We start from the raw sequence: 24,308 nt of genomic DNA, 5'->3' as shown, positions 1-24,308 counted from the left end.
TCTCCTGCCCGCTAGTCTTGATCGTCGTCCTCTCCTTTCATTGCAAGGCTCACTTCACTAATTTATTTTATTTGGCTTGCAAAATTGTTTGAGTGTTTTAATTCCAGTAAAACACAGCGCAAACTAGATGATTCTTTTTTTGAAAAGCCCATTGTCTGCTTACTGCTACGCCACACACTTTAGAAAGGACATCCTCTTGTTCGCGGTTTCTAAGCATTTTTCTTTTTAAGTTAAGAATCTAAACAAATTAACAAGTTGCTCAGTAAGAATCCCTGCAAGCAGGCTTTTGTAAATGTTTATTTTTCGCGAGTGTATCGTGATTCATCAATAGTGTGATGCTGACTACATTCTGTCCTTAGTAATTCAACACGAGTATATGGTTTGATTTTTATTGCTTTAGTAAGAAACGCACGAATTTCTATTTAAAGATATGTCGTATCATTTGTGCTCCTCAAAATAATTATATTGTTTTCAAATTAAATATTTCAGGCTAAGTCATATTTAATTACATATTTTTTTATTCTATCATATCACAAATTTAGGCATCAATCTAGAGATTGTGTAGATAGGTGAAAAAAATGCTGCTTGAGGCTTGCATAAGTCCTTATTTGAACTCTTGAAAATGCTGTTTGGGGCTGAAATAATTCCAAAGATGAACTACCTTTGATATATCCACAGGAGTTCCCTCTTGCGCTGTGTTTGCTGCATTTGCTGTGATGGCCAGAAAGAGACCAAGGCAGCTTAACAGAAGTGGGCACGCTCCACACTGCAGGCACCTGGCCATCTTTCTTGTTTTCACCATGAGTCTTGGCTGTGCCAACGTCTTGAATCTGTGTCGCACACCACATAAAAAATTAATCTATAATTGTGACTGGGATGTTATAAACCATTGCACCTAAAGATTAGTATTAGAAATAGATAAGTGCTACTCCAAATACTGCAATAAGCTGCCGAACACGGTTGGTCAGATAATCATGTGTGAAAAAACAACGCATTGATTTATTTAATCAAAATGAATGATCTCCAAGAAATTATGATCATATACTAGCAACTAGAAAGATTTCCTTCTAGGACTTGTCTTGTGTAAGTATATTTTTTTCCTGAAACACTGTAAAGTTTTATAAAATTTAAAAAGTTTTGAATTCAAAGGTACCTTTTTGAGACCGCGTTATCAGTAGCGACACGTACCAAGAAGAAATAATAAACTTCAGATCATCATTAGAATAGAATGCCCTGATCCAGATGGTTGCAATTATTGAATGCGTTTTATATACATATATATATATATATATATATATATATATATATATATATATATATATATATATATATATATATGTATATATATATGTATATATATATATATATATATATATATATATATATATGTATATATATATGTATATATATATATATATATATATATATATATATATATATATATATGTATATATATATATGTATATATATATATATTGTTAAGAAGATTGACGCTCATACTTCGTCATCGTCTTCATTCACAACCACCGTGATCGTCATCGACTCACGCGGCGCACGCTGGCCGAATCAGTTGGAACCTAGTCCTCAACCCACTCGGTTATTCATTAAAAGCAACCTTCCATTATCCATCTAAGAAGTGGTGGAGGTGCGGGCTTTCCACGTCCTCAAGCATCTTCGGCTCCGGTAACCAGATACCACCCTGGAACTCCGCAACCGCGTCCTAACCACTAGCATGGCGACCGGTTCAACGACCTCCGTCGGCAATCCCACCTCCGACCAACCACCCGACACCCCCACAACCATCGTCTGCGCTGGAGCACTCCGGCAACGCGACCCGAAATGGTTCTCTGGTGCGGGCGACGATGACGTAGAGGACTGGTTAGACTCCTACGACACAACAAATGGGATCCAGCTACCAAGCTAAACAACGCTGTCTTCTACCTTTCGGACGTTGCTAACCTCTGGTTCAAGAACCACGAGGCCGTGCTCACCACCTGGGAGGAGTTTACGACAAAAATCAAAGAGGTATTTGGAAGACCCGCCGTTCGAAAGCTCACCGCCGAAAGAAAACTCAACATCCGGGTCCAGCAACCAGAAGAAACCTTCACGGCATACATCGAAGAAGTTCTCCAGCTCTGCCGACGATCCAACCCGGACATGACCGAAAAACAAAAAGTAAACCATATCTTGAAGGGAATTGCTGAGGATGCATTCCAACTCCTCGCCACCCAAAGCGACCTCACGGTGAGCAAGCTTGTCGAGGCATGTCAGAATTATCAAGAAATTCGCCAACAACGCCTGACTGTCCCGCGCTCAACTACCGCAGTTCACACAATCGCGAGCCTTGCTCAAGCACCAGATGATCCGCCGTTTTCCCGCGAAAGCCTTCGCAGTTTTATCCGCGAGGCCGTTCGCGAAGAAGTCACGCGAATTCTGGGCACGAGCACATCCGCCCGTGTACCCCACGTACCATCCCCTCCGGTCGCGCCACCGGGCATCCGCAGTCTGATCCAAGAAGAAGTCGTCGCCGCCTTGGGGCCTGTACCACGTTCCCCTCCCCATCCGATAACACCCACATACGCCGAAGTTGTTGCGCGACCAGTAGTGCTGTCCCCGCACGTTCCCTCTCCGCGTGCCTCACTTCAGCCTCCAGTCAGCGCCCAGCCAGGGTACTGGAGGGCTCAGGACGGTCGTCCGATTTGCTTCAACTGTGGCATTGCTGGACATATCGCCCGATATTGCCGCCGGCATTCTCCAGGATACCGTCCTTTGCACGTGAACTCAACAAGATATGAAGAACCCTACAACGGCCGATACCCTTCGATGGAACCCGAACGTCGCGACAACTACGAGATGTCCGCCCCTCGACACGAAAGAAACGATCGTCCCAGGATGACAAGCCGCTCCCCATCACCGCGCCGTCGATCTCCATCTCCCATGATCTCTCGCGGCAGCAATCCCACGCATGGGGGAAACTGCTAACTGCAACTCATGAGGCAAGAGTTGCAGCTGCATCACATCTCGGAAGCCCTCATAACCCGCGAAATCTGATTGATGTTAATGTGGAAGGTATATCGGTCAAGGCGTTGGTAGACACAGGAGCTGCAGTTTCAGTAGTACGGTCTGATCTCTGTCGACGGCTACGGAAAGTGACAACACCATTTTCGGGATATACCCTTCTTACAGCTGGTAAGCAGAATTTAATTCCGACGGCAATATGTACTGCGCGTATTTGTATAGATCAGATAATTCATGTGGTTGAACTCGTCGTGCTTCCTTCCTGTTCACATGAAATTATACTTGGATGGGATTTTTTGACCCTTGCTGATGCATGTATAGATTGCTCGTATGGCGAGGTTGAACTATCGGAAGTAGGTCCATCCGATGTTTGTGAGCTCCCTCCAGATGCAAAACTCTCCCTTTTTGAGGATACCGTAATCCCCCCATGCTCCTCCGTCATAATGAGTGTCACATCTCCCGACTGTGTTAATTGTACTGCCCTCATTAGTCCGTCGCAAGCAAACTTTCTCAAAAGTGGTATCGTGGTACCGCATTGTGTAACGACGTTCGTCAACGGGTTTGCTTCTCTTGTTGGGACTAACCCATCTTCTACCTCTTTGTTTCTCCCTCAAGGCTCCACCCTAGGAATAGTCTCAGTATATGACGAATGTGAGCTTATGTCCCTCGATACGCCGAGCCCTAACCCCACTCAAATCACGTGCCGATCTCCTGGTCAGTCCATTCACCCTCTCCTCGCTGACTCGCTCGATGCTAACCTCGAGGTATCAAAGAAAGAAAGCCTGTTGGCTCTACTCCAACACTACGCACACTGTTTTGATGTTAATTCCCCTTCACTCGGCCGCGTGACATCTACAGAGCACAACATAAATGTTGGTGACTCTCTCCCTCAACGGCAACGACCTTACAGGGTGTCTTCAGCTGAACGAAATTTAATTGATGAGCAGGTAAATGAAATGCTTGAGAAATGTGTTATACGTCCCTCTTGTAGCTCATGGGCTTCGCCAGTGGTGTTAGTAAAAAAGAAAGATGGCACAGTCCGTTTCTGAATAGATTTTCGTCGCCTAAACAAAATAACACAGAAAGATGTCTATCCAATGCCGCGTATCGACGATGCATTGGACTGTCTTCAGGGCTCGAACTACTTTTCCTCCATCGACCTTCGATCCGGGTACTGGCAGGTTCCCATGGCCGAATCTTCCAAAGATAAAACAGCATTTGTTACGCCAGACGGATTGTTTGAATATAATGTCATGCCTTTCGGATTATGCAATGCCCCCGCTACCTTCGAGCGCATGATGGATAATGTACTTCGTGGACTAAAATGGAAAGTTTGTTTGTGCTATCTAGATGATGTCGTAGTATTTTCTCAAACGTTTGAAGAACACCTCCGCCGTCTAGATAACATTCTTTCAGCTCTGTCTAAAGCGGGATTGCAACTAAACACGAAGAAATGCCGCTTTGCGAGCAGATCCATTCGAGTTCTTGGTCACATCGTCTCCAAGGAAGGAATCCAACCAGATCCGGATAAAATCCGAGCAGTCTCACATTTCCCACATCCACAAAGTGTTAAAGACGTTCGTAGCTTTCTAGGACTTTGTTCATATTTTCAGAGGTTTATTCGCGGATTTGCCTGCCTCGCCGAACCCCTTTACCGCCTCCTTAACAAGAACACTACCTTTAGCTGGTCTTCAGAGTGCGAGCAATCTTTCGAGAAACTAAAACATTTATTAACTTCTGACCCCATACTACGCCACTTCGATAGTTCCGCACCCATAGAGCTCCACACCGACGCTAGTGGATTCGGTTTGGGAGCTGTTCTCACTCAAAAGAAAGAAGGATACACCAGCTACGTCGTTGCATACGCCAGTCGTACGCTCACAAAAGCAGAAAGAAACTACTCCACAACAGAAAAAGAAGGTCTTGCCATCGTGTGGGCCATCGGGAAATTTAGACCATACTTGTACGGCCGCCATTTTGTCGTGGTCACCGATCACCATGCTCTTTGTTGGCTAGCGTCACTGAAAGACCCATCTGGCCGTCTTGGACGGTGGACGCTACGTCTCCAAGAGTTCGACTACACAGTTCGCTACAAGTCCGGCAAGAAGCATTGTGACGCGGACGGCTTATCCCGTTGTCCTCTTCCCGAAGAGTCACCAAACACCTTATTTGATGAGGATCCTCTTTGTCTTCAATCGTTAAGCCTAACAAATATGGGCCGCGATCAAGCGTCAGATCCCCGTATCACTCAAATTATCAATCACCTGAACGGATCTCAAATATCTACGGACCGCGCGTTTTCAAGAAAAGTTCGGCATTTTTGTCTACGGGACAGTCTTGTATACCGACGCAGTTACCTGCCTCATGGCCAACGTTGGTTACTTTACATACCCCAACACCTTCGCGGCGAAGTACTGAATTCCATGCATTCAGACGCAACATGTGGACATGCCGGCTTCGCAAAAACCTACACTCGAATCTCCCAGCGATACTTCTGGCCCGGACTCTATCGCAGCGTGCAGCGCTACGTGCAAGCATGCGCTGAGTGCCAAAGACGAAAGCGTCCCACGCAAGCGCCATCTGGACTATTACAGCCCTTACCCTGTCCCTCGCGACCCTTCGAACGAGTTGGAATTGACCTGATCGGACCTTTGCACACTTCATCTTCTGGAAATCGCTGGGTTGTAGTTGCAATCGACCATCTCACCCGATATGCTGAGACATCCGCCCTCCCAACTGCGACCGCAGAAGATGTGGCAACCTTCTTTCTTACCAATATACTGCTCCGCCATGGCGCACCACACACACTGCTCAGCGATCGCGGTCGGGTATTTCTTTCCGCTCTAGTTCAAGGACTTCTCGCAGCTTGCAATACCATTCATTCTACAACCACTGCATATCATCCACAGACAAACGGGTTAACTGAAAGACTCAATAGAACCCTTCTCGACATGCTCGCCATGTATACCGACGCCAACCAAACCAACTGGGACAAGGTTCTGCCATTCATAACTTTCGCCTACAATACTAGCATCCAAGCCACCACCAACTTTTCACCATTTTTCCTCTTGTTCGGCAGGGAAGCCTCTGTTACCCTGGACACAATCTTACCATACCGTTCAGACGCAACTGAAAATCAGACACTTTCAGAAATGGCTTCCTATGCAGAAGAGTGCCGGCAAATCGCGCGTCTGCGAACCATCAACTCCCAGGCTGAACAAAAGCGCCGTTATGATTCTCGTCATCAGCCAAACAGATTTAATCCCGGAGACTTAGTGTGGCTCTGGATCCCACAACGCCAAGTAGGCCTCTCTGAAAAGCTCCTGTACAAATATGACGGACCTTATCGGGTGATATCCCAAACATCCCCAGTGAACTACGTCATAGAAGCTCTTGAGGTTCCCGTGGACCACCGCCATCGTTACCGTGACACCGTTCACGTCGCCAGACTCAAAAAGTACTACCCACCAATCGCAGCTCTGTGATACCCCTATGACGCCAATCTGCCGTCCTTCATATAGAGGGGGAAAATGTTAAGAAGATTGACGCTCATACTTCGTCATCGTCTTCATTCACAACCACCGTGATCGTCATCGACTCACGCGGCGCACGCTGGCCGAATCAGTTGGAACCTAGTCCTCAACCCACTCGGTTATTCATTAAAAGCAACCTTCCATTATCCATCTAAGAATATATATATATATATATATATATATATATATATATATATATATATATATATATATATATATATATATATATATATATATATATATATATATATATATATATATATATATGTATATATATATATATATGTATATATATATATTAAAATGACATTGAAATTACTCATCAGCTTGATATGTAGAAATTCTGTAATAATGCGGATGGCATCGAAAGTTACCCAAAGGCACCATGCGCGACGTTTTTAAATTGTGTTACTCTAACGTGATCTTGGTACGCTTCCTACTATTGTCTTACTTTCAATTGTGCGGTAAATCTGCGCTGTCTTTTTATATTTTTATGGCGTCATGTGCTTTTCAGCTGCATGAATAAAAAAAAAAAACTTTCGACTTTTTTTTTATATTTCTAACAGAATCGGCCAACCATTTATTTTTTTATTTTTGAGGGTGTTTGTTTCCTTCTCTATAAAATATTTTGATAATTAGTATTTTTACATACATTTTTTACATACATTGTAGAGAGCATTATTAGAAAGATACCTGGCATTCTTATTACATTGGTGATTATGACCATTTTGTTAAGGAAGGCAGATTTTAAGTCTTAGTGATGGAGACTCTCGTAGCATGTTTCAAGTGATAATTATATTCTGCGTTCTTTGGGTTATTTTCGTTTCATTTGTGTGTTTCGATGTTGGTGCGAATTTTATTTTAGTTTCATTCAATAGCGTTATTTATATTGCACTGCGAATGCGCGTTGTTCTGGTTAAAAGTTTAGGGGGTTATGGGACTCGTTACCCGGCGGTACTTTTCCTTGCCTCTATAATAAAAAATACAAAAAAAACAATAGAAATGCCACCTGAAGCTAGATTTCATTTACTACAATAATGACCTAATCCGCGACCTTTTAACGGTTTCTCATCTTTGTCTTTGTGAAGCACAGCATCAAAGGTAAAATTGTAGCGATACATCTGCTCCACCAACATGTCATGTTTTGTCATAGCAGAACAGCGAACTTCATTTTCACAAGCAGAAATAATATTTTAATATTCGGAACGCCTACGCTCATCTAGAGTACACAATCTTGGTTTTATGATGCAAAATATGCCTTTTTATTCACCTTGCGTTTTACTTTTCATCTCGCTACCGCTATGATATCAAAAAAGGTTGAGAGCCAATAAAGCGTAGCACTGGTTTTAATGCAAAAGCATTAACATGTCCCATGGAGAGAACCGGCGTTATCAGCTCTTGAAGCCGTGTGAAACGGCGCCTAAAGTTTCCTGTCCCATGGAGTGAAGACTGTAGTCTGTAGCAGCGAAACGGAGAATAAACTCCCCTTCCCTGGCGCGCGCCCTAGTTCCAAAAAAACGCCACTTCATGGCGCTGCGGGCCCACGCGCTGGTAAAAGGAACACGGTTACGCGCGCTCGGCCGATTCTGCCCCTCTGGGCGCCGACCAACATGCGCCGCCTCAAGCACGTACTCACACCGTTGGCGCCTGCGAAACCCCGCGGAACACACCGCGGCGTTCAATTTAAGATGTCATGCTTTCGCAATTTTAACTCATAAAAAGTGATTAGGTGTCCTCGGATTTTTGTTACGTTTACTGTCTTATATTTGAATAAAATATATATTTCTAGGTAAATGATACACATCACGCTTCCATTTCTTTAGCAACCCGTAGCATTTGAGTATATGTGAAACAAACGAATTAATGAAATATAGTGGATATTTTTTTAAACGTCCTGTATTTGCTTTGCTAAGGCTATTTGAATCGCACTTATTGTTATCGCCAAATGTGAGGTGTTATTTTGATAATGCTGCAAAACTTTAACAGTTTCAGCAGCCACCGCATTAAACAGACTAAGCAATGAATTATTTGAATATAGACCTCCAATTAAAGGCCGAAAATGGTTCATCAATGTAAGCCTTCTTAATACCACACGCAAATTCTTAAAAAAAATAAGTTTCACAATTATTTTGTTATTGCTTCCTGTTCAATTTTTTTTTGATAATTGTGTGATGATTACGCACCGGGGTAGATGTATTTTTCTACATTAGCATTTTACCCGACCTACCATACCTTTAAACTGATGTTTCAATCCCGAAGGTATACTTTTATTTTTTGTTGATAGATATCCAACACAAGAAAAAATAGAATGTAATCGATATTGTCGTTTAACAGACGAAAATCAAACACCAGCAATTTTTGAGGATTAGGGTGAGTACCTTTTTGTTTTTGTTTTTTGCTTTAAAGGCATACTACAACGAAATTTCGACGCTCCTTTTTTGGTCTATATGTGTTCAAAAAAGCAGCATCACAACGAAAATACCAATTTCTTGTTAAAAAAGTCACGAAAAGAAATTTTAAAACGAATTAAACGATTAGCAAAGAGCACCTGGTGGATGTCGCTAACGCCTCGCTTGTAATGCCCGTCTAGGAACCTTGACAGCTAGTGACAGAGGTTGTCTCGTCTCCGGCCACGACGAGAGAAGAGGGGCAGGAGGAACTCCCCTCTTCCCGAGAATGCCTTTTGTGTGTCGCAGAAGTCGCTATCGTCCCCCTAGAAGATTACAGGAGATTAACCCGTCACTCAAAATTCGTACAAAAGCAGCCGCTTCGGTGGCTGGAACGACTAGGCCATCCTCTCGACGTCAGCCTCGCCGTAGCTTTGCTCGTCTTGAGATGACCTACGTCACGATTGCGTTGGATGTCACGCGGTCTCCGCTGGGCCTTTTCCGAGCGCTTGCCAGAGTGGGCCGTTTATAACGAAACATACAGCAACCAGGCTCAAAATACGAACGCGCGATTGTGATTTACGGATATTGTGGATCATATTCAACCTATTTTTGAACACGACGGGAATATTTCAAATTTTGTTGAAGTATCCCTTTAAACCTGTGTCTGAGTATAAAGAAAGAAAACGAATTGACTTGGCACATGTCTAATAAATAAATGTCGGTGCTGATCTTAAGTATTTGGAGAAGTCTTAACACATGCAACCGGTAATCAACGGGTTATTTGCCAACTAAGCAATCTATCTACAATTTCACAGTTGGGTTGTCACATAACATGCAAAGTTTTTCCTATTACGAGAGCCAGATGAAACATACTTTGCACGAGCAACTCAAAGACTGGGTGCTTGTTTCAAACTTGTCCGCCATATTTAAATAGGGTGCAATCGATACATAGATACTGTCTTCAAGGGATGTTTGTCGAGTTCGGCGGGCATTGGATAATGAATTGGGGGATAAGCGTCACAATACCTAGCCGAATTAAATTAAATATGTAGCTTAATAATTAGTCGATTAATGTGGAAAAAGGCAACTGGTTTTCAGATTTTTCTTGTCCAGTATTACAATTTTTGTCAGTTGAGCGGTGGCACTTTTGGCATTAATTTAGAGCTGGTTTACTTGTGACCAAATCCGCGCTCCCAGAAATACCGCACAGTGTTCAGAAACTTTTTACGAAACACGCAAACTGTGACTTATGAAGACCCCTGAAAAAGAGAGTAGTAATGACGTCTGCCTTCTTCTCTTAGGCGCACTGATTTATCCTTATTTGAAATAATAATATTTCTTGCTCTTTCGCACTTGTGCTCCACTCACTGCTCCACTTGAAGATAGCAGGAGGCCTTCCTGTATTTTGTTCGAACTTGATCCAGAACGCAGTCAAAGGTTAAAGGACACGGGCCGATTAGCATAATTAGCCATTTTGTCGCAGCATAGGAACTCCCCTCCTCATCCCCAGTGCTCTTACTTTTATCTTTATTTACCACATTTCTCACTCTCGCGTCGACATCAACGCCGACTGAATCGCTTTGATATAGCAATCTGCACTCTTCAAAAAATGTCGTACTTTTTTTGGTATGGTGGGCACTCTGGTGGCACCCCAGCCCAGTTGCCCGACTGCGGGCCACAGGTGGTGAACTTTCCCGCGTGGCGGCGGAATCAAGTCAGCCACGAGCACATCGCGTGCGCCGCCTTGATAAGGCGGATCAGAGGTGGCGCACAGAGAGTCGCTGCCTCGACTCAGGCGCTTCTAATAACAATGTTAGTCGTCTCGTCTATGTCCCATTAATTGTAGTTTCTTGTTGAAACCGTTGGCTCCGCGTTATTCCTACGGGTCGGGTATGCAGCAAGGCAAACCGACCACAATGGTGACCAACGTGGTATGCCACCCAGTCGCAGGAATTTCATGGGGCTTGGTTTCTTCTTTCGGTAAGTCTTTTTCCTTACCCCCGTGTTTCCTACCCTCGTTCGGTGCTTCCGTCACGTCCTCATTGGTGGTATTGGCGTGTTTCCGGCTGCTTCTTTAGTGACCGCGGCAATTGTGTTGCTCGCTTGTGTTGGTTTTTGGGGGGCGTCACTTCCTTTTAGAGCGCAGCTCTTAGGGGCCCGTTTCCAGCCTGAGCGGCGTCGGCGTCGGCGTAATCGGGGGGGGGGGGGGTCACGTGACCCCCCCCCCCCCGAGGTCACATGACTGCCCGCAGGGGACGTGACCCCCCTCAGTACCCTTCCCTACTCCTCCTCAAGAGCTGCGCTCCAATTCGGCGTTACAGGGATTTGTAAACGGCTTTCATTTTTGTGTATGCTTTTCGGGCAAATTACGTCAATCGTCAAAGGTCGCTAACATTGACATTTTTTTTTTGTGGGCACGCTTACACGGGAGCAGGAAGTCGCGATGGCCGCAGCGGCACAAGTGAACCTGCTCACGAAGGTCACGGAGATGTGCGACTCCGTGATGCAGCACCTGGCCCATGCGCCTGGCCAGCAGGACACCCAACCGCAAGAGCCTCGACCACACTTGACCGTTCCAGTCTACACGGGGTACGGCGACGTCATGTACGTGGCAGACTTCTTGGGCGAGTTGCAGACGTACCACCTTGCTTCCGGTGCCTCGGACGTTTTCATCGTGGAGCGCATTGTCCCGCTGGCGTTGCAAGCCAGTGCCAGGGTCTGGTTGGGGTCGCACGCTCTCTTCCCCAGCCTGGCGGACTTCCAGACATGGCTTCGAGAAGATTTTCTGCCGCCAGGCTACGCAACGCAGCTAGATTCTCCGAGAGTTCGCCTGGCGGACTTCCATACAAGACTTCAATAAGAGTTTCTGCCGGCAGGCTACGCAACGCAGATTTTCCGAGAGTTCGAGGCAAGGATGCAGCACCCGGACGAAAGTCTGGTCCGGTACGTTCGGGTCATGCAAAAGCTCTTCAAGAGGGCGGACCCGAAGTCACCACAGTCAGACAGTGTAGCTCGGGTCAAAAGACAGTGTCACCAAAGGTCTACCTTATCAACCGCACCTTTGAGAGCCTTGAAGAGCTAGCCCGGGGCGCCCGCTTCATCGAGGAAGCTCTTCATGCCGAGCGGAACTAAGTGCCGCCGCCACCAGCCAAGTACGCGCTCAAACCGGCATACGCATGGCGGGGCCCGGGGCCTCCACGCAAGTGAACTCTCCGAACAAGACCTCGCTTCCCCACCACGTCAACCAGGAGTGTAGGCCTGGCATGCATGGCGTTCTCCCGTGCGGGATAAGCGGATGTTCGCCTAACTCTTGTAAAGAAGTCCCCGGAGGTCACAGCGGGGACCGTGAGGGTCTCGGGTGGGGGCCGCCACGGCAGGTTGGAGGTCGTTGGCCGTGTCCTATCGTAAGCTGGGGCCCAACGGAGATCACCACCTAAGCGAACCATCTTCATCAGTCTGCTCCTGCAAGTGCTGGTGAAAACTGGCACGGTGCGGTCGCAATTTCGCAGCCACGCAGCGCGGACCCCCGCCGCAACGGAGCAAGCCCTCCCCATAACAGCCAGTCACAAGCCTGGTGGAGGCCCTTGTAAAAACTTCCTCCAGCAGCCTCTGATATTACAAGCGATTTAATCTGAGCAGCTCGTCATAGCGGTTGCAAGATCAGTCCAGAGAAGAAAAAATTGTCCGTGCCCGGGCCTTTGATGGCACGAGATCCTCCTGTTCTTCGCAGGTCTTTTTTTCCAGTCGTGAGATGCTGTTATGTTTAACAAGCTCCCACCACGGACTTGGTGCAGACCTCCAGCGGGTAACGAAGTTGAACTGGTCTCCTAAAAGTTCGTCCGACCGCCAGTCGCACTTCACACGAGCGAATGATAATGTCTCGTCCAGGGTGCACTTCTGTTATTCGTCCCACCTCCCACGTTTCTTTTGGTCGTCTCGCATCGTGAATAATTACCACGTCCCCGACAGCAATAGGCGTTGTGTTCTTGGGCCGAGCGTGGTGGGCAGGGCGAAGTTGCAAAAGATACTCCTTCATCCACCTCTTCCAAAACTGCTGTGAAATTAGTTCTCTGTAGCTCCATCGCCGTCTTAGCTAACGCGATGTCTGCGGGTTGGAGCTCATTTGCTTCATTGTCGGCAACGACAGAAGGCGTTCTTCCACTAGGAAATGTGCAGGTATTAAAATTGTTGGTTCCGGTTGATCTGAGTTAAGAAATGTTAAAGGACGCGAGTTCACGGCGGCTTCTACTTCCTGTAACACCGTCGACAACTCTTCAAAATTAAGATAGCTTCGTGCTAGAACCTTCCTGAGGCAGGTCTTCACTGTCCGTATCATTCTCTCCCAGAAACCTCCCCACCACGCGGCTCTTTCGGCGCTAAATTTCCAGGTGATGTAATGGTGGGCGACATAGTCTTGTACATCCTGATGTTGGAGCAGTTCCCAGACAGCTGATAGGTCTCTCGCAAATGTCTTAAACGCCAAAGCGTTGTCTGAATAAAATAGGTCTGGCAGTCCTCTTCTGGAAACGAACCGACATAGAGCAATCAAAAAGGATTGAGCAGATGTGCTCGTTGTGAGCACGAGGTGAACTGCTCGTGTGACTGCGCATGTGAAGATGGCGATATATGACTTCTCGTTCTTTTGTTCCTTTGAGTAAAGTGGACCAGCAAGATCAATACCCAGGACGTTGAATGGGCGCGTCGCCTCAATCCGTTCTTTTGCAGTGGTGCCATAGGAGCTGATGCGGTCTTCAAGTGTGTCCTTGCACACTTGGTGCAGTTTCGTAGAGACTTCTTTACGGCTTGTTTTCCCCGTACAATCCAATACTGTTCGCACAATTCAGTTAAGGTATCTGCTACCCCTCCGTGAAGCACCCGCTGATTTGCGCTGCATATAAGTAACTCGGTGAAGCGATGTGCGTTGGGGAGTATGATGGGGTGTTTAAGGTCTTCTGATGCGTTTAGTTGTTAGAGACGACCGCCAAATCGTAAAACTCCGACGTCATCTATGACAGGTAACAAATCTTTTAGTTTCGATGACTTGTTCAGCGGTCTTCTATTTCGTATGCTCTGAAGTTCTCCCGAGAATTCATTTTTTGTGTGACCTTTATTCAGTATTGTTCCGCCCTTTTGAGTTCTGCAGTTGAAAGGTAGTTAGACAATTCCTTCAGTGCGCCAGTGTTTTCTTTGAAACGGTAAATCCAAGCAGTGACGCGTAGGACCCTTGAGAGCTCACTGTAGCGTTGCAAGTCAAGTACAGGATCGACTACGGCAGTTGTTACTTTCAGTACATTGGTCTTGATGTCATTGTCTTCCATGTCGTCTAGGTCGTTTCGTTCGGGATGCGCCTGTGGCCATTCTGGTGACGGTTTCTTGAGCCAAGAAGGACCAGTCCACCACAAGTTGTTTGAGTCTAGGTTTGACGAGGAGAGTTCTCTTGTTAGGCAATCTGCCGGGTTTTCTTTACCCGGGCAGAATCTTCAGCGAGCTGTAGGCGTGTTGTTTTGGATTTCCCTCACTCTATTGGCAACAAATGTCTCCCACCGGTGACTTTGACCTTGTATCCACTTCCACGTTATGGTAGAGTCTGTCCACCAATATACTTCGTGGTCTTGAAGAGACAACGTCTTTTCTACATAGCGCAGTAATCTAGAACCGATGAGAGCTCCCATAAGCTCTAAGCGAGGAAGTGTCAGCTTTTTAAGAGGTGCTAATCGCGCCTTTGCAAGTAGTAGATGTATTTCTACTGTGTTCCCAGAGTCACATATTCCTAGGTAGACAAATGCGCCATAAGCCTTCAAACTGGCGTCAGTGAAGACATGTAGTTCGCTAAACAGCGTAGTGTCTTGGAGTTCCTCGAACAAGAATCGAGATATGGATATAACTTTTAGCTGTGGAATCTCGTTGCACCACGTGTTCCACTCTTGTAGTATGTTCTCAGGAAGACTATTGTCCCAGCCTATCTTTAATTCCCACAGTTTTTGGAACATAATCTTGACCCGGATGGTGAAAGGGGATAGCAGTCCCATGATGTCGTAGATTCTATTGGCAGCTTGAAGGACATATCGCTTTGTACTTAATTTCGTTTTCAAGATGTTCGACGTCGAGGTCAACGACAACTTCAAAGTGTCCTCTTCTGTATTCCAATACATTCCAAGCACCTTGGTGTCTGTCGCCATATCAGTCGGTTGGGGAACTTCTTTTTGGAACAATCTTTGCAGTGTCTTGCTGTTGGATGCCCATTTTTGAAGATTCATGCCAGCTTGTTGCATGATGTCTTGTGTTTTGTTAAACAACTTGACTGCTGCTGCTTCACTCTGGCGCCAGTCAAGAGATCGTCGACATAGAACGGTTACGCTAGAACCTGAGCTGTCTCCGGGTGGTTTTGAACGGTTCGGAAATGATGCTTTAGGGTAGCTGTCACCAAGAACGGACCGGGTGTCGTCCCAAACGGAACGCGAGTCATCCTCCACTCCTGTATTGGTGGTAAATGACCGGTTGTTGTGGGCCTCTCTTCAAGCCACAAGAAGCGTAGCGCATCTCGATCCCTTTCTTTTACTGATATTTGCAAAAATGCCTTCTGAACATCTGCTGTCATCGCTATTTTATTGACTCGAAACTTCAGGAAAACCTGTAATAGGTCGTAAAATGCCTTTGGTCCCGTTTCAAGAAATCCGTTGAGACTCACTTCCTTGCTGGTGAGATGACGCGTCAAATACAATTCTGGTCTTCGTTGCGAGCGCCTCCTCGCGTACTGGCGCATGGTGCGGCATCTAGTACTGCCCACCTGTATTTTTCTTCGCATCTGGAACCACCTCTGCATGTTCATCTTTCAAATATTGACGGGTCACACTGTCTTAAGTGTTCAGAAGGTTTTCATCTCTCCGGAGTTTTCGCATCACCCCGTTTAACCTTGCTGTCGCCAGCTCCTTGTTGTCCTGCAGCTCGATTCTTTTGTTGGGCTTCCAGGGTAGTGAGACTTCATACCTGCCTTCAGCTCAACCAATCGACTCTTCAAATGTCTGTAACACCGTTTCCTGGGACCTATCTTCCTTCTTTGTGATTCCAAGGTGTTCCAGGTGTTCGTTTCGTCTTCGGTGGTGACTCCTGCATTAAGAATACAGGTCATGACATGGTTTTGTGTTGTCAATGAATAATTTTTGTCCGTTGGTCCTTGTACCGTCCAACCAAGTCGAGTGCTTAGCGCTGTCAGCTGCTGACTCTCACTGCGGATGTTGTCATCCTTCATGATTTTCCATACTTGGTCAGCACCGATTAATAGGCTGATTCTGAGTGCCCCTTTCGTTTTATCGAAAAGGCAAAGGTCAGCCAAATCCTTTCTTTGACTTTGAAGCTCTCCTACGAAAGGGTGGTCCAAAGGAAGCTCCATCATTTAGCTGCGAATCTTCGGAACTTCTACCGCTTCTAAAATGTACTCTCCTTGGTGGTACTGGCTCTTTAGTCTAACCTCCACAAGCTTTCGTCTTTGTTCTTTTGCAGCTTCGGATCCAAAGGTGTTGATGCAAATATTTATGTCGCCGAGAATACGCAGTTGGTACCTTTTGGACACATCTTCTCGGATGAAAGTTCGCTGGTTTCCTCCGTCTATCATTCATCTTATGTACCTGTACCAACTTTTGCCAGCGATCCAGCCCCGAAACGTTTGATGTAGGATATGGGGCTCCTTTTGTGTTGTTGATGGAGCGTAAGTATGGAGTGCCTTTGTTTTGCTGTTTCGTTCCGTCTCCTTAGTTCGTTGCCAGCGTGGGTCGCACATTGATGTAGCATGTCTGCCTTTGCAAGTATTGCAGACGATTCTCCTTCTGCAATCTCGCGCTCTGTGCCCCTTCATGGTACATTTAAAACATCTCATGTCGTCGGAGAGTTTCTTGTTTTTCGCATCTATCGTTGCATCTGTGTTGCAATTTTCCGACGAGTGTTTTGTGGAAGAGCAGAAAAGGCAGTCTGCTGACTCTTTCGCCCGACTGTGTAGAACAGCTGCGGAGCTCATTGTACCTTCTCTTCTGGAATCGTATTTCCTACTGTCAAGTCGACTGTCTTGACGTGTCCTCCCTGTTGTGAGTCCACTTCGTTTTCGACATTCCACTTCAACCTGAAGAAATTTTAAGGTCATCTCCAGATCTCCTTCTGACGTTAGTGGCTCTGTAGCTCCGCTGAAGGACTTTCGTCGATGATATTCGATGACGACGTCGGTTGGTAAAACCTTCATTAGTATCTCGTTCAGCATTGCAGAGTAGGACATAGCGTGAACTCCGAGATCTTTTAAGACACGAATGTGTAGCTGAACGGCGTCGAGAAGTCTTCTTAAGGCACCAACGTCGCTTGATGATGGAACCTTCTGGAGCGTTCGAAGTTTTGAAAGGTGGTCTTGCTCGATGAGTTTCTTGTCTCCAAATCGCGCTCGCAGTATAGCCAAAGCGTCTGTGTAGCTGGAGTTAGACCCATGAAGGCCAGCAATGGCTCTAACTGCGGGTCCGCTGAGAAGGCACCGGAGGTAGTGAAACCTGTCAGCCTGACACAGTTGAGGATGCTGGTCGATCGTGTTTTGGAACATATCCCAGAACACTTGCCACTGCGAGGTGCTGCCGTCAAATTTCAACATCTCCAATTTCGGAAGTCTTGCTCTGGCGTTCTCGGTGGTGGTCGGAAGAATCGCCGGTGTTCTGTTTACTTCTACCACATGGGCTTCTTTATTCTTCAGAATCTCAATTCGATGACTCAGCATTGTAAATTCCTGCGCTGAGTTGTCCTGGTAGGTCATTATTGCTTCAGACTCTTGCTCAAGGTGTTCGTCGCTTACGAAAGATTCGAACTCTCGATCTAAGATTTTCAGCTCTTCGATATTTGTCGTTAATCTCTGAAGAAGTGTTGCGAGCGAACTAAGATCGTGATCGTCATTTGCAAAAGTTGCCCTGACCTCGTGGATGAGCCGAGTGGTCTGGGCCCGACGAGAGGTTCGCTTGGTCCGTACTCGCTCCAGAAGCTCCTTGAGGTCTCGGTTGGCTTTCTGTAGCGTTGAAGTAGCTTTCTCGGGTTTCGGCACCATCAAATTCCTGTAAAAACTTTCTCCAACAGCCTCTGACATTACAAGCGATTTAATCTGAGCAGCTCGTCATAGCGGTTGCACGATCAGTCCAGAGAAGAAAAAAGTGTGCGTGCCCGGGCCTTTGATGGCGCGAGATCCTTCTTTTCCTCGCAGGTCTTTTCTTCCAGTCGCGAGATGCTGTTATGTGTAACAGCCCTCCATAGTGGTTCTTTACCCGGTCACTGGAGGCGATCCGACGGGAACGTCGCTGCGAGTGGCCTAAGCAGGCAACCGTCGTCACTCTGCTGCTATACAAGTGCGAGCATCCCGGCCATCACCGAAACCAGTCTCCAATACTTATGGACACTACAAACAAGAGGTGGCACGAGACGGCGGCAAAGGGCCGGGACAAGAACAACCAGGGAACGATTACGGCCGGCGACGCTGAAACCAGACAGCCACTCGCCGATGGCCGTTACAGTCCCTGGGAGCAGTAAAGCCGCGGCACGGATTTTATCGGTTTGTCGAATCCATGCCAAGCCTAACAGCATTGAACCACGCGTGACGACTTCACTCCTGGATTTCTCCGTTGTCGCACTTTTGGATTCTGGGGCCGCTATATCGCTTTTAGAAGATTTCATTTTCAAACTCGGCGAAGCAAAAAAGATAAGCCTCCGGGAGTGCGAAACCCGTTTGCAGATAGCTTCTGGTACAACGATACCAGCTGGAGGAGCTGTGAGGCTGCACACTTGGTTTAATGGAACGAAGCGGCTTCAGTGATTTCTTTATATGCCAAAGAATGTGGTACCCGTGATCTTGGGCCGAGATTTCGTTACAGGTGAAAGCATGACACTCGACTTTTCTGGTGGCGGATACCGGCTGGGGCAACCGGAGCTGACGTTGTTCACTAGACGGGAGGACTGCATCCATAAACCGCCTACTGCAACCCACTTCACCATGGTACCGGACGTCTTGCCTGCTGGCGTTCGAGAATCGTTGCGAAAGTGCCCCGTAAACAGCCAGCCGAAGCAGGACCTGTAAGCCGACCTGCAGTCTTTCTCACCGATGTTCACGGAAACGCCTGGAAAGACTTAGATCCTGCTGCATCGCATTAAAACCGGTGACGCGCCGCCTCGGAGGGGCAACCCTCGACCGATCAGCGTCCACGAAAGGGCACTCCTAGCTGCGCTTGAGGAGATGATCGCCACCGGTTTAGTATGTGAGTCGAAGAGCCTTTGGGCGTTTCCCGTTGTCCTCGCTCCGGAAAGAATACGGAACAGCTGGACTTCGTGTAGATTACAGGCGGCTTAACGACGTGTCTGTACGAGATAGCTACTCTTTCCTCAGCGTTTCCTCCGTGATGAACGCGCTCCGTAATGCAACCGTGTTTACAACGCTGGATTACAGTCGCGGGTTTCTTCAGATCCAAATTCACCAATCAGACGTTTTAAAAACTGATTTCATCTGCCACAGAGGGTTGTTTGAGTTCACTCGACTGCCGTTTGTCTTGTCTAACTCTCCAGCGAGTTTTAAACGCCTGATGGATGTTGTAATTGGGAGCTCAAAGTACAAATTTGCCATGGCATACATGGATGACGTGGTTGTTTTCTCGAGAACTATCGAGGAGCATGTCAAGCACCTTTGCATCGTACATGAACGAATGCGTAATGCTGGGCTCACAATTCATCCCGGAAGAGTTTATTTAGCCGCGCCCAAGATTAACCTCCTTAAGGGGTATTCACACGAGGGAGATATCCCGGGGATTTCTCCACGGCACGCGCATCCTGCGACGAAAACGTCAGCCTTTCCGATGTGCAAAAGCCTCGCGTTTTCGTCTCGTGATGCGCGCGTGCCGGGGAGAAATCCCCGGGATTTCTCCCTCGTGTGAATACCCCTTTATGGAAAACGGCACGCTCTGCCCCAACGAAAAGATGTTGCGCGCGCTAACGGAATACCCGAGCACAAATGACGTAAAGAGCCTAAAAAGATACCTCAGAATGATTGCGTTCTACCATGATTTCTTTCCAGACTGTTCCGGAATATCCCAACCGCTCAATTACCTTCTAAAAAAAGGCTTCAGGTGGTGCTGTTGTGCCGAACAACAGCAATGCGCATTGAGAGCCCGTTCAAAAGCCGTGTCTGACAACGCTTGTTTAGAGCTCCCAGTCTTGAACAAGCCGTTTGTTTTGCAGACAGGTGCAAGCGACTGTGACCCGGGTGTTGTCTTGCTGCAGGAGTATGACGGTGTGCTTCGTCCAGTTGCTTTCACGAGCCACACGCTAACTCCAACCAAGCGCAACTACAGTGTCGCAGAACGTGAATGTGTCGCCATTATTCACGCTTTGAAGCGCTTCAACATGTACCTAAATGGCGCAACGTTTCAGATTCAGTCTGATCACTTAGCGTTCTCATGGCTAAGGGGACTTCAAAATCCAGCTGGACATCTTGCTTGTTGGGCGCTAACGCTACAACAGCATGGCTACTCCATTGTGTACCGCCCGGGGTCAACTAACAATGTTGCTGATGCGCTCTCTCGTGCTCCACTCCCCGAGGAACACCCGCAAAATACCCATGGCTTGGTGATCATCGCGGCCACGGCACGAAGATCCCCAGATTCACAGTGGGGTACATTGGTGAGCCGCAAGGAGCTTCGCAAGACGCCGTCGGATGACGGACTCTGCCAGCGCTTGTCCGCTAGGCTGGCAGGAAGATGTCCAGTCGACCGCCCAAGTGACAAGGAGTTCAACTCCTACTTGATGAGCGACGACGGCATCCTGCTGCGCTACATCCCCCAGGCTGACGACGATCCGGATAGCTCTGCGTTCCGGACCGTGATACCGCGCAAGCTACGTAAGCTTTTCATTCGATACATGGATGACTCTGCCTTGGCAGGACACAGCAGTGGGAGCAAAACTGATGAAATTTTATCCCAAATTGCTGCTTGGCCAGACATGAGGCAGGATGTGCTCCGACACGCTCGTAGCTGCTTGGGGTGCCAGAAGGCAAAACCATGTGTGATCAGCCCCCCGGTCTTATGCAACCAATCGTGAGCCCGAGCCCTTGGCAGACTTGTTGCTGTGACGGCATGGGCCCCTTCCCACGTAATCCCCGTGGCAATCAGTACTTGTTCGTTGCAACCGACCACTTCACGAAGTGGGTTGAGTTATTCCCTTTACGGAAGCTAGATTCGCAAAAGATTTGGGAAAACCTGCTTGAAACATTCGCTAGGTTCGGCTTTCCAGCACAACTTGTAAGCGATAATGCCTCCTACCGAACGAGTAAGGTGTCCTTGGACTCTTGCACGGTGCTGAGAATTAAGCACAAAAAAACTTCCCCATACCACCCACAAGCAAATATCACGGAGAGGGTAAATCGGAACCTTACGATGATGTTAGCGGCCTACACCGAGCGCCACCAGGACTGGGACGCGAAACTGCCCGAGCTGGCATTCGCAACCCGTACGAACACTAATCGGTCCACGGGTCTCACTCCTGCCGAATTGAATTTCGGCAAGGAGCTCGCGTTCCCGCTTTTTAACAGCGATCCTTTCTAGAGAGTCTGGGGTAAGGCTTCGCCCCTACGTGAAGTTTACAGAGGACCTGGGAAAGCGCTTCTCCGATAACCTTCGAGAGGCCCTAGAAAATCTCGACGTCGCCCGAGTGCAGCAGGCAGAACAGTACAACCAGGGGCGACGTGACTTGCAGTTCGAGGTGAGAGATTTTGTACTCCGGGGGGCTCACCCGCTGAGTGAAGCCGCTCGAGACTTCGCAGCCTCCCTCGCAAACAGCTGGGAAGGTCCGTTTCGCGTGCGTGAAAAGTGCTCACAACTAACTTACAACTTAGTTTACCGTGAGTCTAGTGAAGAAACCGGACCTGTTCATGTCACCGATCTTGAACGATTTTTCAAACAGAAGACGAAGATTTCTCGCAGGACCGGAGCGACACTGACGGCAGTCCCGTTTCGGAAACTCCCTTGTTTTCACCAAAGGCGGCGATATAACCTGCGACGTCGGTGACACCAAAGAGAGAGGAATCCCTTTTTCTTTTTTTGTCTCCTCGGCTTCGCCTCTCTTGCACTTTGGGGGTAGCTACCTACTTCCACGGATATGCGCCCTTTTCAAAAGAGGGGCGAGAAGATTGTGTGCCCATCTCAGATATGTTATTTCGAACTTTCTCAAAGGGTGCGAAAATAACGTCAAGCTCAACTCTCAACTAAGGCCCTATGTCGTCTGCTTCCTTGTTTCTCTAGAAAGATGGCTTGTTGATGACACCGTCATCAAACCCGCCATCGAAACGACATGGTGGCCGGGCTCGTGGTGGACCGGGACACCAAGGACGTTGGCAAGTCAGGGACGACCCGTACAGGACAAAGCGGCAGCTGGCTCAGATCAAGGAGGATTACGTGGAGAGCAGCCGCCTGCTAGAGATGATCCAGAGAAACAGGGTGCCCGCCAGCGGAGCCCTGAGCCAGAACAAGGAGCTCAAGCGACAGCTGGAGGAGATGCAGGACGTCTTTGACAAGCTGAAGCTGACCGAACAGCTGCAGAAAGAGCAGCATGTGACCAAGGAGCTGGGGAGAGAGCGTACGCCGAACGCATCGCGCGCTTCAACCAACGTGGCGAGCGCGACCTCCAACGAGCCATCGCGCTCGTCCAGCGGCGCCGACCGGACTTGCAACGTCAGTCTACGTTCAGTCTAGAGTTCCTGTATATGCTAACTACGGTAGCAGAGTTGCGCATTCAGCCTCGGCGAGTGGCCGTAGTGCCGGCTTTCCCGCACGCCCTGGTTGCTTTGCTCCTCACGTGACTAAATTTGGCGAATAGCGGCGCCGCGCGCCGCCGCGCATGGAAAACAGGAGAGGAGGAGAAGGAGGGCGAAAGCAGGGGAACATACGCCGGGGCGCGAAAAACGTCGGCGGAGCGACCGTAAAGGTGGCTTTCTTGCACGCCACCGGATGCTTTGCTCCTCACGTGATGGATCTCGGCGAATAGCGGCGTGGCGGCGCGGGGAAAACAAATGCGCAACTCTGGCTCCCGTAGGGAGCCTATACAGGAACTCTAGTTCAGTCCGCCCAGCAGCGCCATCCACCCCCTGACGCCCGCAACATCTCCTTCATCGACATGCCGGACGATATTTGAAGGGGGGGGGGGGGGGGGGGGGGTGCACCCTGGCGGCTCCCCAGCCCAGTTGCTTGACTGCGGGGCAGAGCTGGCGAACTTTCCCGCGTGGCGGCGGAATCAAGTCGGCCATGCGCACATCACGTGCTCCGCCTTGATAAGGCGGATCAGAGGCGGCGCACAGGGAGTCGCTGCATGGACTCAGGCGCCGCTGGTAAGAATGTTAATCGTCTTGTTCATGCCCAATTAAATTCAGTTTCTTGTTGCTGAAACCGTTGGCTCCGTGTTATTCCTCTGGGTCGGGTATCCAGTAAGGCAAACCCACCACTTTTTTTTTTTTTTTCTAATAGGAGCGCTATGCTAGCGGTGGCTGAAGAACTGCTTTATGGTGAAGCGCTCAGCGGAAAGGCCCCAACTGGTATGGCCACTCCTCAAGGCCGAAATCGTGGTTGGGGAAGGAACAACGTAACAAATTTGTCTCTCACAACCTCCTTCCGCTACGGTGCAAAGATGGCGGCTGAAATGACCAGTTATCGGGGGGTTAGCTATTGAGATAGTGGATAGGGCAATATGGTAATAATGTAAAAAAGTGGAATTAAAGTGCTAAACAAAAGTGGAACTTAGTCGCAGCTTACCAAGTGTATAAAATGGGGATATTGAACGTTTTTGGAGTGGTACACAAATTCATGCATTTGTGACATAAAATGCTGGTTGGTATAATTTTATATCCAGACTTAAACTAATAAGTAATAACCCAATTTTTTTTAAAAATTAATTTATATTAAAATGAATCCTCACTTACTTTTCGTCAAAGGGTAGCATCCTTCTTCGTTTTCTCAGACCGATCCCAGAGGTGAACCACTGAAGGATTGCGTGCCCAAAGCAGAGTGCGAAATACTGAAATCCTGCGCTGGACAAATATAAATTTACGATCGGGCTGCGTTTGTTTTCAGCATACCCCAGAATGTCAGACCTACCGGAAAGCAATAATAGAGAAAGAAAACAAGAAAACAAGTGGTGACTGCGAAGAGAGTTCCACCTTTAAAGGAGCGATTGCAACAATTTTAACCTTAAAATATTTTGCAGTTTTATAGTTTTACATTGTTTGCTTTACCAAAAAAAATGAAGAAACCGCCCTAATCTTTTGAAATATCGTGATTCCGTTGCGTAATAGCCAATAAAAGAACAGGAATATTTTGCGATT

The 24,308-nt window shown here is 47.6% G+C and overlaps 1 protein-coding gene across 1 annotated transcript in view; it reads right to left on the bottom strand.

Moving 5' to 3' along the window:
- LOC115329010 overlaps positions 1-23,983 on the bottom strand; it is a 105,480-nt gene extending 81,497 nt beyond the window's left edge. Inside the window, exons 1-2 of the mRNA XM_040214554.1 lie at positions 23,907-23,983; positions 662-830 (exon numbers count right to left, since the gene is read on the bottom strand). Coding sequence (XP_040070488.1) covers positions 662-830; positions 23,907-23,926 — 189 coding nt within the window. The 5' untranslated portion in view covers positions 23,927-23,983. The remainder of the gene's footprint in view (positions 1-661; positions 831-23,906) is intronic.
- Between the last annotated feature and the right edge of the window lie 325 nt (positions 23,984-24,308).

This window comes from Ixodes scapularis, unplaced genomic scaffold (genome assembly GCF_016920785.2).
Source record: "Ixodes scapularis isolate PalLabHiFi unplaced genomic scaffold, ASM1692078v2 PGA_scaffold5__190_contigs__length_132052651, whole genome shotgun sequence".
Lineage (NCBI taxonomy): Eukaryota > Metazoa > Arthropoda > Arachnida > Ixodida > Ixodidae > Ixodes > Ixodes scapularis.
This window is presented reverse-complemented; position numbering and strand designations above follow the sequence as displayed.